The sequence below is a fragment of the Oreochromis niloticus genome, linkage group LG19, assembly GCF_001858045.2.
Source record: "Oreochromis niloticus isolate F11D_XX linkage group LG19, O_niloticus_UMD_NMBU, whole genome shotgun sequence".
NCBI classification, from domain to species: domain Eukaryota; kingdom Metazoa; phylum Chordata; class Actinopteri; order Cichliformes; family Cichlidae; genus Oreochromis; species Oreochromis niloticus.
In genome coordinates, this window is record NC_031983.2 from 29,219,431 (window position 1) to 29,235,872 (window position 16,442).

General features: G+C 41.2%; 1 protein-coding gene across 1 annotated transcript; it reads right to left on the bottom strand.

Annotated features, from left to right (window-relative positions):
* Positions 1-7,157: 7,157 nt before the first annotated feature.
* LOC109195785 (uncharacterized) lies at positions 7,158-15,534 on the bottom strand. Its single transcript, XM_019348505.2, has 4 exons — positions 15,413-15,534; positions 13,836-13,911; positions 12,292-13,712; positions 7,158-7,215 (listed from the first exon to the last, which is right to left on the bottom strand). Exons 2-4 carry the CDS (start codon positions 13,908-13,910, stop codon positions 7,158-7,160), a joined length of 1,554 nt encoding a protein of 517 aa, XP_019204050.1. The 5' UTR covers position 13,911; positions 15,413-15,534.
* Positions 15,535-16,442: the final 908 nt, after the last annotated feature.

Sequence of the window (16,442 nt, forward strand, 5' to 3'; positions counted from 1 at the left end):
GAACACACCAAAAGAGACATCACTTACAGACATATTTATTAATGAAATTATTTCAAAGTCAATTTCAGTTTTCAGACCCCAAATAATGGTCCTAAGTATCAACAGTTTATGTATTCTATCTCAAAACCCAGCAAAAAGTCATACAGTCATGGCAAGAAATAAAACTTTACTTACAGTATTGTAATAAACAAAACCAGCGTCTTAAATACAGGCATTCAGCAATGTGTAACAGTCTCTATAAACTTCCTAAAACTCTAGGGACCTCGCAGCTGCCTCATTTTCACACACACACACACAGTCTAAAAATAATACCAGCCTGACTCACAGACTCCTCTCACACACAATTTTACACAGACGTCTTTATAATTACAATAACAACAATTATCAGGCCTGAAATTGCACAACCTACCGAATTTTGACAAATTTAAATTAACCCTCCAAGGGATAAACTCCAAGTTTTTTGCGATCAATTAACCAGTCTCGGCCCCGGACCGTGGTCACATATCTAATGCCCTAACACAATTTAAAAGCGTCAACCAACTCAACCCCTGCCGAAAAGCTCTATTTTGGGGCATTTCACATCCCAGGCTTCCCCGAAGTTTTAAGTTAAAGTTACATGCCCGAAACCCGGTTTCTACTGACCAAAAAAGTGCAAACCACCGCCCCGGACGGTAAACTGACCTAGTCAGTAGCTATTTTGGGCCGTCCTCAGTTGCCCACGATTGCCAATCGGACTATCCCTTCCCAAGGAAAATCCTGACCGTCGTCAGGAAATTTGGAGCGTCACCTCCGAACAATGCACTTCTTAGAATTCCCAGAATCCCGTACTACAAAAATTTAATTACTTTTGAAGACACCCCATAAAATTACACAAGCAATGTTATTGATGTCCAAGCCCGGCTTTATGTTCAATTGAGACTTTACTGTCACAAACTCTTCGCCAATAACCTATAACTCTAAATTCACTCTGCAGTCCAACTGCTTTAAATACACTTATTCTCTTTACTCTTTACTTATTTTCAACGTTTCATTATCTTTACTTCAACTTATACTTTAGTTCTCATGAGATTTTCACCAAAATCAAAACAGACATTTACCAGTAATTTCAGTGAGTAAACTTTTAATTTTGTAATATCCAATTGGAACATTTTGGAAATAATTCAACAGGTAGTGCCTTACCTTTGAATAAGCCGGCTTATGTCCACTCACTTCGACCACTGACTCGTGTCTGCCCGTTCGAGCGCCTCGGACCCTCTCGGTCTCAATCTCCAACTCTCTCCCGCTCAACCCTCGGCCAATGCACCAAATGTTACGGGTCCGAAATTGTGGACGAGAGTAAAACAATGATGGTCCAGAAGAGGTCGGTCAAACAATTGATTTTTAATGAATACACGCAGCGTGGGGAGATGTAAACTGCAACACATCAGTTGTAAATCCCCGTCCAAAAATACACTTCAGATTGCTTTTATAACATCAGGGTATTGTAACGCCCCCTCTTGCGTTTACAAGCACATAATTTGCATCTTAAGAACATTATTTGCCTCTTTACAGACAATGATCAATTTTAAGAGATAAATGCAGACACAGAAGTTCCCCTTTCTGGCATCCATCCAAATATGGTGATGATCTCAGGCCTTTGAGGTCCCCATGGACTTGTCCTCCTTGTGTCACCTGTTGCTAGGCAAACTCAAATGCAACAAGAAGCTGAATACATTCAGGCCTTTGCTCAGCTACTATTTTACTGTAACAATATACTCAGCATATAAGCTTTTAAGATTATAGATTTAACTCAACGATTTTGCGCCAGAAAGAGGAAACCAGCGGATGTTGTGCTAAACAACAGCAGCACGTTTAAGCTTGATCAGCTGTTGTTAGAATTTATTTAATATTAATTTCTAGTATCAGCTGATGTTTGCTGGAGCCACAGCTGTAAAGCTGCTGGTCATGATATCGGTTTGGTTATCTGGTGAGAGGGAAACATACAGATGAAACCAGGAGATGTCCTTACTGAATCATCAGAGCTGAACAGGTGATGGAGAAACAGGTTTACCTTTTAGGTGGCATGAATGAGTTGAAGGGAAGTTATGAGCTGTTTCTGAGAGACAAATAACACCAGCATCCTTTTCTATGTAGCTGACAGCTGGTAACAGTGCAGGGGCGGGTCTAGCAAAGTGTTGCGGGGGGGGGCAGGTAGGGCATTAACAGGGAAAGGGGGGGACAAGGAAATACTTTTCCTTATTATTCTCATTTAAAATGTCTCGCTTTTAAAAAAATAATTATCTGAGTCTTACAACAAACGATTGATAGATTGATACATATATACCATCAGAACAGTGTACATCACTGTCACAACAGTGTTTATTTTCATTCAAAGGCTTTATGATTTTTCCTATAATGGTGGGCCGGTCTCTAGTCAAAATGCCCGGGACGATTTTTTTGTCCCAGTCCAGCTCTGTATGCAGCTCATCTGCAGTCTGGTGTTACCTACATCTTCCTATTCAGAAGGCAGAATTTCCAAGTTCTGAGTACAATCAAAAGCACCACGACTGCAGTTTTTGTGTTGGATGTAAAAAGCAGGCTAGAATCATGGCGGCGGTCAACGACGGTCCAGGCGTGGGATTTCTCTCGTGGAAATGTGCACATTATTTTTTCCTATGTATTGGTAGGTGGCACAGTGCACTTGTGGCAAGTAAGCAAGCTAGAAGACTGGCAATCTTGCTGGGTATCCAGTTACAGAAGCAACACATTAACAAGAGAATTCTGAGTAAAACCAAAGTTACTTTCCCTAGTAACTAATTACTTTGAAAGTAACGAGTAACTTGAAGTAACTGAGTTACTTTTTTAGAGAAGTAACTAGTAATATAACTAAGTTACTAATTTAAAGTAACTTACCCAACACTGGTTATATGGTACATCATTCAGGAGCTCCAGTTCCTCTTTGTTTATGGACAGAGTCTGTATCTGTCCCTCTAGTTTCTTATTTTCCTGTTGCAAATCTTGCAAAGACTTTAGGATGCTCTTTACATCCTCTTTCATCCAACCGGATATTCCTTGGCACATGATCATCCATTTGCAACACTCACTGTGGTTCTCTTTCAATGTTTTCATCTCTGCACTGGTCTTCCTGTTCACTTACTGGCCCAGTGTGTCTTCATTCAGCTGCTTCAGTTTCTGTTTTCACTCTAGGGGTGAAACACAATAGTCAACCCAGCAATGTCAATACTGGATTCACCTGAAGTATGCACCAAGCCAACCACAATTATCAGCTCAACAATGTTAATCTTGCATTCACCTCATGAATGCACCAAACCAGCCACTTTTGGTGTAAACACGCACAAAGCTTGAAAATCACCCCTCTGTTCTCTCAGTTCTTTAATTCAGCTGCACACAGCTGTTCACTGAGAAATAGGAAGTCAGCTCAGGCAGTCAAAAGACTGAGCAAATATAAACTCTCTGCTGGTTTTAAAATCAATAAAAACAAAACGTCAAGATCCACTATCTACAATTCAACATCCAGTATCTCAACACTGTATGTTGTCACAGAGATCACCCACTGTAATTCGATTTTCATAGACCCAAAAGTAAGCATATTATTTCCCTAATCACAAGTGAAACCGTGTTTCACCCAGTAATACGTAATCAAACTTTAAAGTGAAACCAAAACTCTTCTTTTTCGAAACTGAAAAGAGGAAGTAACCAGCACCCAATTCTAACTGCGTAGGCTGTTACTCAACAGCTCACACACACACAGAGACAGACCCAGGGCAATTCTTCCTGGATCATTTATCAACATTCAAACCAACACAGTCCGCACTGACTATTCTTCTGGACCTCAGCGGATCCACCAAACTTCAGACCACGCCGGATCTGTTAATATCAACAACGCTGTACACCCAGCTGATTCTACACTTCAGACCACGCCGGATCTGTTACTCCAGCACAATAAACACTGATTTTTTCCTTCAAAATCAGTTTACCAAGAGCCACAAAACCGTTTCTGACTATTTTCTGAAATTCTAAATCCCGTCTCATTCACTGCTGAAGTTCTAGTTCAATGAACACATGTGTCGCAGTTTAAAATTAAGAGGAAGTTGTTCACACCCAACAGCTGCAATGAATGTGTGTGTGTGTGTCTATTCGAACACAAGCTTTCTCAAATCACACAAAATATAGCATCAAAAAGTCCTTTTCTGACTCCTATTGTCAGGCAATTCATCACCTGAAAATCATGGGATCCGACACCATTTCAAAACCTGGGTATCTGCCAGGCAGTGATACACGCAACATTCAGTGTCAAATCAGTCAACCTTGACGCCTGCACTGACTCAGAGTAGACTCAGAAATATTCACTCAATACTTCTCACAACCAGCAATGTTTCTTTACAGGACCACAGCAGATCCACTGACATTTATCAACATTAACTCAGTAATGTCAACATTTATTCTTCTCAACATTACTTTCTCAGAAAACCTATCAAACACTTGGCTTCCTGAAATTCTGCCTCACATGAGAAAACCTTGCACAACCCAAGGTTTGTTTGTCGCACCTCTATGTCCAAGATTACTTTCTCTATGAAACAATAACTTTCACATAAACAAACAAATAAACAAAACAGTGAAGAAGGCGCAGCAGCGCCTCTTCTTTCTCAGGAGACTGAAAAGATTCGGCATGAGCCCCCGCATCCTCAGGACCTTCTATCGCTGTGCCATTGAGAGCATCCTCACCGGATGCATCACCACCTGGTATGGCAACAGCACCGCTTACAACCGCAAAGCTCTCCAGAGAGTAGTGCGGTGTGCTGAACGGATAATTGGAGGTGAGCTTCCCTCCCTCCAAGACATCTACAGGAAGCGGTGCCTGAGGAAAGTGGGAGGATCATCAAAGACTCCAGTCACCCCAGCCATAAACTCTTCAGACTACTTCCATCAGGAAGGAGGTTCTGCAGCATCCGGTCCCGAACCAGCAGACTGAGAGACAGCTTTTTCCACCAGGCCATCAGACTGCTGAACACGTCATAGACACCTCACCCTCACTACTGGAACTTCAACATTATGCACTCCATACTGTACATTAATGCCACTGTTTTACACATACCTACCTCTGTATATTTTATATATCTTATTTTATTGTTTACTCTATTTCATTTGTAAAACATGTATATAAACACTCACACACACACACACACACACACACACACGTAGAAAAACATATTTAGTACACACATTCAGTAATGTATATACCTTTATATATGGTACATATATTTATTACTTTTTAGATTAACCATTTTTATATTTTGCTTGTTGCACGTTATTGTATTTTGCACAACTCTGTTGCTTGTGAAGCTCGCACACAAGAATTTCACTCGCATGTACTGTACCAGTGTACCTGCACATGTGACGTGACAATAAAGATGATTTGATTTGATTTGATTTGAAGAGTTTATTTTTAATAAGACATTCTTCAGGTTGAATAAAGACACTCAGACGGTTTGAATATAATACGTGCACGGGTGAGGACTCTGGCGAGACCCACACTGAGTGCAGGCGACAGTTCTTTATTTATGCAAGTACATCACATTTCCTCTTTTACAAGTTCCTCTAAACCAATGGTTGTGTGTGTGGGTGTGTGTGAGTCACATGTGTGTCTGGCTGCTTCTTCTAGGAAACGTGGTGCACTTTTGAACTCTTGTGGTTTGGGTGCTGCATCTGTTTCCTGTTTAACTTATTTGTGATGTAGAGTTAAATGTCAGCTTGCAAAACAGTGGAAAAGTTCAGCAAATCTTGTGAAATATATGAACACTTCATGATATGCTTGTTAATGAAAGATAATAAAACAACGAATAAAAACACATAAAACATAAAATCTTACAATCCTGAATCCTGCAGCTTATCACACATTTGATTTCCATGTGGGTGAGGGCAGACTGAGGGACCCACTGCTGCACATCATCTGTGAGGCTTTGCACCCTAATTGTCTGTCCTGAATCAGTCTTATTAGGTAATGTTCAAATAATGTTATCATCCCAGTGTTTTCAGTGTGGGAGAAAGTACTCAGGGCCTTCAAGTTACACACTATGAAAGGCAGCAACAAGTTTAATATTCAGAAACCTAAAGTATGTATCAGCAGCAGAATGGAGCTAAAAATAAATGTTTGTTTCAGTTCTATGAAGCTTTGAGTATTTTGGATTAGTAGCACTGCTGTGTTTGTTGCATCATATTGCTGTAATTGTTTATATGCTTTATATATTCTGAGGTAAGTTCATATTCTGTTATGTGTTTGTATACTTTCTGCCCAGTTTGACCCATTTAGCAGAAGTCAGCCTGTTTAAGGCTCTGATATCTATTCTGTATGACTTAAAGCAGTTATGACATGGTCTGATTTTCTCACCCAATAAAGGAATATTTCATATACTTCATTCTATCAGACACAGTTATCACAGCTCGTACATTTTGTTTTTACACATTTAGTAATGTCAACATATTAAACGAACAATATTAGATTTAAGGTGACAGGAAATATAAATAAATAAATGCAACTTGTCCCCCTAACCTGTCAGTATTTGACACAGAGTTCAAATTCACTGCTGTAATAACCAGTGTTGGTCAAGTTACTTGAAAAAAGTAATCAGTAACTAATTACTGATTATATAACACTAAGGGGTTAGGCACTAAGTGCATGATATTGCAGCACAAACATGTATTTGCAAGATAGACTGGAATAAATAATGACGCATCAAATATTACATAGGCTGCAGTGAATTTCTGTCGATGCAGGTTATTGAAACTTAGCTTTGAAGCACATGTTAAAAGCACTTTTACTCTTGTATTTTTCATAAATACAAGAACTCTAGAAACAAAAACAAAAAAACCCCAATCACAGGACATTTTGCAGAGTTCAAACCTGCAGCTGCAGCGCAAACAACAACAAACACTGTTTGTAAACGTGTCCTGGAGTTTATGCAGGTGCAGACAGAGCTACTGCTGTAAGTAAGCCTAACAGCTTCCAGATCACTTCTTCAAGCACTGTCTTTATGATCTGGTCAGAGAGCAGGGACAGCAGCAGTCCTCTGTCATTGAAGAAAAGACATCTGCCCAAGATGAAGAAACTTCCTCTCCAGAAGATGAGGGGACAATCTCCAAAGAGGCTGACTGCATCACTACTGACTAGCCAGTGCCTGAATCCTCTTCTTTGGGATGGAGGTGGAGGCCAAGCAGCTGATGGAAAAGAACATAGGAGCATTTTCTGAGACCGAGGAGCCGGTGACTGAGTGGATCCCTCATGAAAGGAAAACCATGTGGGTCCCACCACTGCATTCGCAGCCTGAGATCTACTTTTGACTTTTTTATAACAAAGGAGATCTTTTAGCTGCTGTGCAAACCTGCACGGGAGGCGAAGGTGTGAGGACTGGAGGATTATAGATGAAGTGGAGATGTGAGCCTAAACCAGAATGCATGTTGGATGACAACACTGGAAGTTCTCAGGAAGTGAAAAAAAGGCATGGGGTTCAGACTCCAACTGACGGAGGAGCTCCGAGTACAACGTCTTTCCTTCGGTCATCTTGGCAGAGGAACCCCTCAGATGAAAACTGGCACAGGGGAAACAACCCAGAGCTTCCTCCCCGGCTCCTCCAGTTGCAACAGAGGAAGATTTTGTTTTCTGTCTTTGGCTTTCACAAAGACAATCTAACAAGGATAAAAAAAAGCAGTTTCACAGTGATGATTCTATTTATGAAGCACAGAAAAGCAAACCAGAACAACCTGGTCTAACGTAAAAACATGTTGCAGTCTAATACCCAGTCTAATAGCCCTAATAGCAACAAGTACCATCAAGCATTTACAGTAACTATTAATGACTGATTTGCATTACTAGGGGGATTTTGGACAGATTTTGTTCCATTAAGGTCCAATATACGGTTTTCAAGTCATGCAAAGTTCTTAATTTCATTGAAGTCTAGAATCTGATTAGTCTGCACCAAGAGTTTTGTTTCGTTCAGAGTTCCTTGTGTTTTGGATCAACCCATCAATTTCCTGCTGTGAATGATTATGATTAATCTGAAGCTCAGGAGCTGATGGCATGATGCAGGTCCTGAAGGTAGTAAAGGAACTCTGGACCATCACAGTAACAGCATCATGTTTGACTTAAACGCTGGTGTTTTTCTGAAATTCGTCTCTCACTATAGCAGACTCAGTTTAGTGCAGTGAGTCAGCACAGCTCTTGTGATCATCAAGATGTTTTTAGGCAAATGTGAGAAAGGATTGGTGTTCAGTTTGGCCAGTCAATGTTTTTGCCTTTTTGTCTACAACCTCTGGGATGGGCTGTGTTTAGTGGGGTCTCCAAATCCTTAGAAGTGTGTTTGTAAACCTATCTTGAGTGGCTCATGAGTAGCAGTTCATGGAAAAAAAAAATTTCACATAGGGCAGGGGTCTCAAACTGCAGTCCTCGAGGGCCTGTTTTCTGAAGCTTTTCCATGTGTCCATGTTACAACACACCTGAATAAAATTTGTAGGTCATTAGCAAGAGTATAGAATTTGACTGCATGCTGAGGTGTCCCCAATCACAGTCCACGAGGGCCGGTGTCCCTGCAGGTTTTAGATCTCACCCTGGGTCAACACACCTGAATCACATGTTTAGTTCATTATCAGGCCTCTTGAGAACTTCAAGACATGTTGAGAATCAGCTGTGATGGATCAAGGACACATCTAAAACCTGTAGGGACACTGGCTGGGATTGGGGACCCCTGCTCTAACCCTACCCTACCTACTCAATTAAATTTGAATAAATGTAGTCAGGACTGAATGACTACAGACCTGTCGCCTTGACGTCTGTGGTCATGAAATCCTTCGAACGACTGGTGTTAGCCCATCTGAAGGACATTACAGGCCACCAACTGGACCCTCTGCAGTTTGCCTACCGGGCAAACAGGTCGGTGGATGATGCAGTGAATATGGGGCTGCATTACATCCTGCAACACCTCGACCGCCCGGGAACTTATGCCAGGATCCTGTTTGTGGACTTTAGTTCAGCTTTTAACACCATCGTGCCTGAACTTCTCTCTTCCAAACTCTCCCAGCTCAGCGTGTCACCAGCTACCTGTCAATGGATCACCAGCTTCTTGACAGACAGAAAGCAACAAGTGAGGCTGGGGGAGATCACCTCTGAAACTCGGTCCCTCAGTACTGGTGCCCCTCAAGGATGTGTCCTCTCACCACTACTGTTCTCCCTCTACACTAATGACTCTACACTAAAGTTTGCAGATGACACCACCGTCATTGGCCTCATTCAGGATGGTGATGAGTCTGTATACCGGCAGGAAGTTGAGCGGCTGGTACTCTGGTGCAGTCAGCACAATCTGGAGACATTCCCCAACTCTGCCCCCCCTCATCATGTCAGACAGCCCTGTGTCGACTGTGAAGTTCTTCAAGTTCCTGGGTACCACCATCTCCCAGGACCTGAAGTGGGAGACCAACATCAACTCCATCCTCAAAAAGACCCAGCAGAGGATGTACTTCCTGAGACAACTGGGGAAGTACAGTCTTCCACAGGAGCTCGCCATCTCCCTCCTAAACAGTTGACCTGTCACACTGCTCCCACTGCCAGACTGCAACTGCACCTTATGTACATTCTGTAGTATTCATTCCACCTCATTTCATTTCTGTATTTTATGTACATAAGTTTAGTTATTTATAGTTGGTTTACACAGCTTTGTGTATGTATGTGTGTGTGTGTGTGTGTGTGTGTGTGTGTGTGTTTTACATTGCTGTGCTTGAGAGCCACCATCTACCGGAACCAAATTCCTTGTATTTGTCTGCACATATACACAAACACGATTCTGATTCTGATTCTGATTCTGAAAAGAGAGAAATCAGTGCACAGGAGTGTGTGACTCGAGTCTGTGGCATAAAAATGTTCCCGCAGTGTTGTATTTGTACCAACAGATGATAACCCAGTAAAAATGAGTCGCCTGATGAGCTACCTGGAAAGCACAACACACGATAGTTGTAATATTTGGATGACAAGTTTGACTGATAAATAAAAATGCAGACCTGAGACACAGGAATTATGAGGAAATGTCCCTGGCTGATTTTGCTGCCCTGTGCAGGTTGGTGAGTGGTCCAAATGAAGGAAAAGATGTGCTTCCTCTTCTAAACCAGCTTGGATTTGTACAAAGGTGAAAGAATGATAAACCAGCTATAATCAGATATTACCGCTGCTCACAAGAAAAAGATCCGGAGCAATATTATGGTCGACTGTTGAGACTTGACCTTCCACACAGATCAGAACACAAACTGAAACCACAAGGGTTCCAAACCTATCAGTCCTTCTACAACTCAGGTTTTGTGTGAAAAGAAATAAAGACAAGTATGAGAAGAATTCTGAGGATATTGAGAGTGAACAGAACAGAATATGAACAAAATAGAGATGTTGTGATTGATGAATGGTGTAATCTGGCTCCTGAATCTGAAGTTGTGAGGTTGCAATGTGATGAGAATCTTCCTGAGAGACATTCTGATGATGAGAACAAACAGGAGAATGTTCCCGACTACAGTCGTCAGTCTGATGCTGTAACAGAGATCAGAGCCATCAGAGAACAACCTGCAGTCGATCCAGCTGTGGTACGTGTAATGTATCAGAATCTGAACCAGAAGCAGGCCTGCGTGTTCTATGCTATAAGAGACTGGTGTATTCAGCGAGTTTGTGGTTTGAACCCAGATCCATTTTTCTTCTATATCAACGGTGGTGCAGGAACTGGAAAGTCACATCTGATTAAGTGTATTCATTCTGAAGCATCAAAGATCCTGAGCAGACTGCCTGCTAATGCAGAAGAAGCTGACATATCAAATCCAACTGTTTTACTGACGTCATTTACCGGGACAGCAGCTTTTTCTATCAATGGCTCTACGTTACATTCTCTACTGAAACTACCCAGGAGTCTGAAACCACCCATTCAAGGACTTGGTAATCAACTGGATGAAGTCAGATCTGAGCTTATAAATGCTGAAATTATTATTATTGATGAGATTTCAATGGTTTCAAAACCCCTTTTTGCTTATGTGGATGCAAGACTGAAACAAATCAAAGGCACTCAGAGACCTTTTGGTGGAATGTCAGTTTTAGCTGTTGGAGATTTTTACCAGCTGCCACCAGTGCGACAGTCTAAACCTCTCTGCGTTTACGATCCAGAACAGATTGACCTATGGCAGGAAGATTTTCAGATGATGATCATGCGTCAGAAAGATGATGTGGCCTTTGCAGAGATGCTGAACAGGATTAGAGTCAAAGAAAAGACAGAGGTCACAGGCTGTGACTGTACCAGAAGAATGTCCAACTGAGGTCTTACACATTTATGCCACCAACAAGAATGTTGAATCCCACAACACAGATTCGCTCAAGAAGCTTCATTCAAACATTATAATCATCAATGCAGACGATTTCCAGAAGGATAAATGTACAGGCAGAATGGCACGAAGAGACAAACCATTTACAGGTGGGCGAAATGATTTACCCGACACCCTGAACGTTGCTGAAGGAGCTCGAGTGATGCTGACCAGAAACTTGGACACACTAAACGGTTTGGTTAATGGTGCTTTTGGTATACTGATAAAGGTGGTGAGATCTGAAAATGATGGAAGTCTATAAGTATAGCAAGCTGAATTCATATAAACACACAGCTCTAAATCTTGAATTGTAGGATGTACAAAAATATTCATGTGATTATCATCGACATTTAAATAACTATATCTATTGAACCATTACACGTATTCTTTATAGAAATTACACAATCTCAAAATGTGAAAAAAGAAAGTGTTTAAGAGAATAACTAATCCTGCCTTAGTATGGGGTGTCAGTAACTACGTTAGTATAGAGTAGGTCTAACAGTGGTTTTCCACATCTGCTCTATGTGGATAATGGATCAGACATATAAAGTCATTTTGAAAAGTTCGTGAAGGTTACATCCATTTATATGTTTTCGTCTTTATCATTTTATATGAGGTCACACAGCTGACTTGAGTTTTGATCAGAGTAGAACCATAACATTCATGTTAAGGGTTCTACTGTTTACAATTACTTTATGATGGATTTCACCCTGGTCACAGCACTATGTGAAAAGCTGTTAGAGGTAAAGTTAACCCAATTAATACCTCATCATAAGTCACTCTTTAACGCAGGGCAGTGATTATTTTTTTTTAACTTTTCTCACATTTGGTTGGAGGGTTTCAAAAAGTGACGATAGATCACAAATGCTTTCCCATGCAGTGCTGAGTGTTCTTGCCCACTGTTCAATAACATACGCAGGCTCTTGGACAAGTGTTTTGTGTGCAAGCTCCAATAGGACTTCAGTGGCATTGTAGGCTGTTGGTATATTTCTGCAGCTGTGGTTATCTTCTTGGTCCACGATGCTAAAGTCTGATCGCCACGCCTCTAACACTGTACGCTCAGATTCAGGCATGAACTTAAGGAAATCCTCCACAATATCACTCTTTACATATCCAAAGGCAGCTTGTTCTAGAATGGCAGGTGCAATTTTCACAGGCAGATATTTCTCTCTAACCCATCCAAATGCAATGATTCTGCCCACACTCTCCCACTCCTGTTGCCCAAAATCATGCCTTAAGAAGGGCACTTTGTAAACATTTCCAGTGGTGCACTGGTCATAGAATTCTTTCCAGAATTCTGAAAGACAATCTCTCACAACTCCCCCATCGTCATGGGCCATTTCAGGTGTTCCATCAGGCAGTACGATCTGGATTTTGATGTCGACATCTTCAAGGTCCTTATCACTAAAATGTGAAATGAGCTCTGACATTACCTGCCCTCTGTGGACCACCACTACTCTCCTCACTCTCTCACTGGATGGACCAGGGTGTGGAGAAAAAATCAGGGTGTCATCCAAATTTATTGGCTCACTGTCAGAAAAGGGGCCAACAAAAATAATGTCACTGCTGTGAGAAGTGTTAGCACTTAGAGACTGCGTGGAAGATTGTGGAAGGTTATCGTTTGGAGTGTCTTCAATGTATGTCACATCATGGCTGACCGTTTCAAATGGAGCAGATGTTTGGACTGTAGTGACAGTAAAAGAAGAGGTTTGGTTTTGAGGACTCTCTTCAATTTCTGAAGATGGATGCAAACTCGGGCTGGAACTCTGAAGGCTGTCATTTTGTTTTTTCTTTGTGGTGAGGTAGAACCTGCGGATATTTAGTTTTGTGACATGATAAAGTTCTCCTACTGTCAATGCATCATCGACTATCATCTCTTGATAATCCTTCAGATCACAGTCAAAATCTGTTAAGGGCCCCTGAATGTTTCCTCCATCTGGAAAGAACAGGCCTGTTGCAACCTGTAATATGTCCCTTTTCTTGGCATCCTTGCAAATGTCTATTTTTCTTGTTCCTCCTCCTCGTCTAGTTCTAACCTGCTTGAAAACCTCAGTGTCTTCATCATAATGCATCCATCCTATTTCTATTTTTCTATTTCTCTTCAGAGCATTTCTTTTATGGGTTGTTTGGGAATGTTCTTCTTGCCGTGTGCTACTGCCATCCTCTTCAGATAATTTTCTTTTGGACACTTTGGATTTCAGCCGTTCAAAAAGCGCTGACTTGCGGCTGCTGCCCCTCCGTCTGCAAAATCCAAATACTGCTAGACGATCACCATATGATGGCAAATAAGTCTTCAGCTCCTCATCTGTCATTAGACTTATGACACTGGCATCAATCTAAAGATGGAAAAATAATTTAATTTATTAAAACAACCAGCCTTGAAAATACAGTCCTATTTTTAACTTAAGAACAATGAGGAAAAGTTGCATTTCAACCAGTATCTTGTTGGAAGTAAGTACCTTCTCATTCTCCAAGGTCTGTATAATTTCCTCAGAGACTTCTCTTTGTTTCAGGAATTCAGTCAAGTCTCCCATGCTGTAAGGAAGGATGTAAATTAAAATTACCTATTACAAAGCCACCATATTATCATCAAAGTATCTGTGCCTACATAATGAGCTCTGACTATGGTGGAGAAGTGGGAATTGCATTTTTAAGTGTCCATTTGCACTGTAACTACAATTTGCATCACAATACAGTCAATCACACATTTTCTCAGTTGTCTGGTTACATTTTTATTGGTTTTGTTCCTTATTTATATAGTTTTCAGTCACATTCCCCGTTTTGGGTGATTTGTGATTTTGTTTTATACAGTGCTGTACACTTATTACGCATGCTTTCAGCAAAACGTCTGTATCATCAAACGTAACAGGTGTCATTAGCGTGTAACAGAAATGGTAAATAAATGTTAAATGGCCTGTATTTATATAGCGCTTTTCTAGTCCCTAAGGACCCCAAAGCGCTTTACATATCCAGTCATCCACACATTCACACACACATTTACACACTGGTGATGGCAAGCTACATTGTAGCCACAGCCACCCTGGGGTGCACTGACAGAGGCGAGGCTGCCGGACACTGGCGCCACCGGGCCCTCTGACCACCACCAGAAACCTTATAGGTACCTTTGGTTAACCCTCACGTTGCATTCTATTCAACTTTGTATGTAACAATCGCTGTCACAGCGTTTTTGTATACCTTTTATCCTGTTATCATTTGTAGGAAGGCATTCAAAGCTGAAGAACCTGGCGCCATTTGTAGCTCACTGTAGCTCACGAGACAATCCAGTTTTGAGTGCTCGCGCCTTTGTGCCATATCCTTCCGGGTAACAAGGAAATGACGTCAGCCACGTAGATTACTGATTGGCAGAGCTAACTCGAAATTTTGAGTTATTTTCTCGAAATTTCGAGTTATTTTTCTCATAATTTTGAGTTGCTAAGTTGAAATTTCGAGTTGCTAAGTCGAAATTTTGAGAAACTAAGTCGAAATTTCGAGAAAGATAACTCGAAATTTCGAGTTAAGTATCGTTTTTTGCTTTTCTTTAGTGGCGGAAACGGGCTTCCATAACTCTGAGACAACTTTTGAGTCACATTAATACCATGCACAGCCACAGCCCTGACTTTCGCGTGGTGTGTGGAATTGATGGCTGTCCGAGTGAGTACAGAGTGTATAACTCCTTCTACTATCACGTAAAGCGGACACACGCGCATCACCTTCTCGGAGTGGAAGCGGATGAGGAGGAAGGATCAACCCGTCATGGTTTACCTGGAGCAGGTGAAAGGACGGCCCCAATCAATGGGGCCGCCAGTTCTTCAGTAACTGACGAGGGCTCAAGCATCCCCGCACTAACGGTAAGTTATTTTAACAAAAGCCGGAGAAACGAGCTGCAGAAGCTGTAAAGTTAAAGTAATGTTAGCATTTACTTTGGCTGATCCAAGTACGTCCATTAAATGTGTTGTTTTTGACAGATTCATGTTGTACTTTTATTTTAACAGTGATGAGTGTCGAACTAGTTGCTTCGCTAAATTAACTAACTCACCTGAAACGTAAATGAGAGCTGTGGCAGAAACGCAAAGCTGCAGTCTTGTCAGACAGTGGTTTTTGTTTTTTTCAGTCATCCGTTCGCTCCGGTGAATGCATCCAAACTTTGCAGAAAGTCCTATTAGTTTAAAAAAAAAAAAAATTGATATACTGTTGAAATACATGTTGAAATCAGCTGGTAAAAGCCAGTCAGCTAACTGACTGGTCACTATCATGTTTACATATAATGTTTACATATAAGGTCAACTTAGACAATGACTATTAGGCAAAGTAAACCAAAATAACATGATTTGTTCATAGTTACTGTCAAAAAAATTTAAACACACAAAAAAATACTCATCTTCACATTAATAAGAGCATTAAAGTCAATATTACTTTTATTGTCAGTATTGGTTAGTTTTTTTTTAAAGGTGAAACTACTAAATACTACTAAATACTTTCGAGGATGCCAATGTTCACATTTTGAACAGAGAGGACCGATGGTTTGAAAGAGGAGTGAAAGAGGCCATCTATGTCCACTGTGAGCGACCGTCTTTGAACAGAGGCGGTGGTTTACGACACCAACTGTCTGCCATCTATAATCCAGTTTTGAGTTCCCTCCCCAGACGCCTTAACGCCCACTCACATCCTGGGCCATCTGACCTCAGGAATTCACATGACAAGGTGGGGCCAGGTTTGACAATGAGCTCACCTGAAACCCTGGCTGATTAGGTCCCACACCCGCTTTCACACCTTGGCTCATGTGATTAGAGGATCATCAGGGGGTCTTTTGTCCCTCTTTGGGGGGATACTCCCACTGGGTTTAAATCTGGGACTCTCGGCCATTTGACCTTAGAACTGAAGAAGCTTCTCGGATGAGAGGTGAAACGTCTTCAAGCAACTTAAAGAAGTCCAGACGCTTTTCTTTGCAAACTCCTTTGACTACTAAATATAACATATTTCCAATTGTCAGTAACTTGTCCGACAGTAAATAACTGTCAGCTATCAGGCTCAGTAGGAAAAAAAAATCAATAATGTTAGTCATTTAA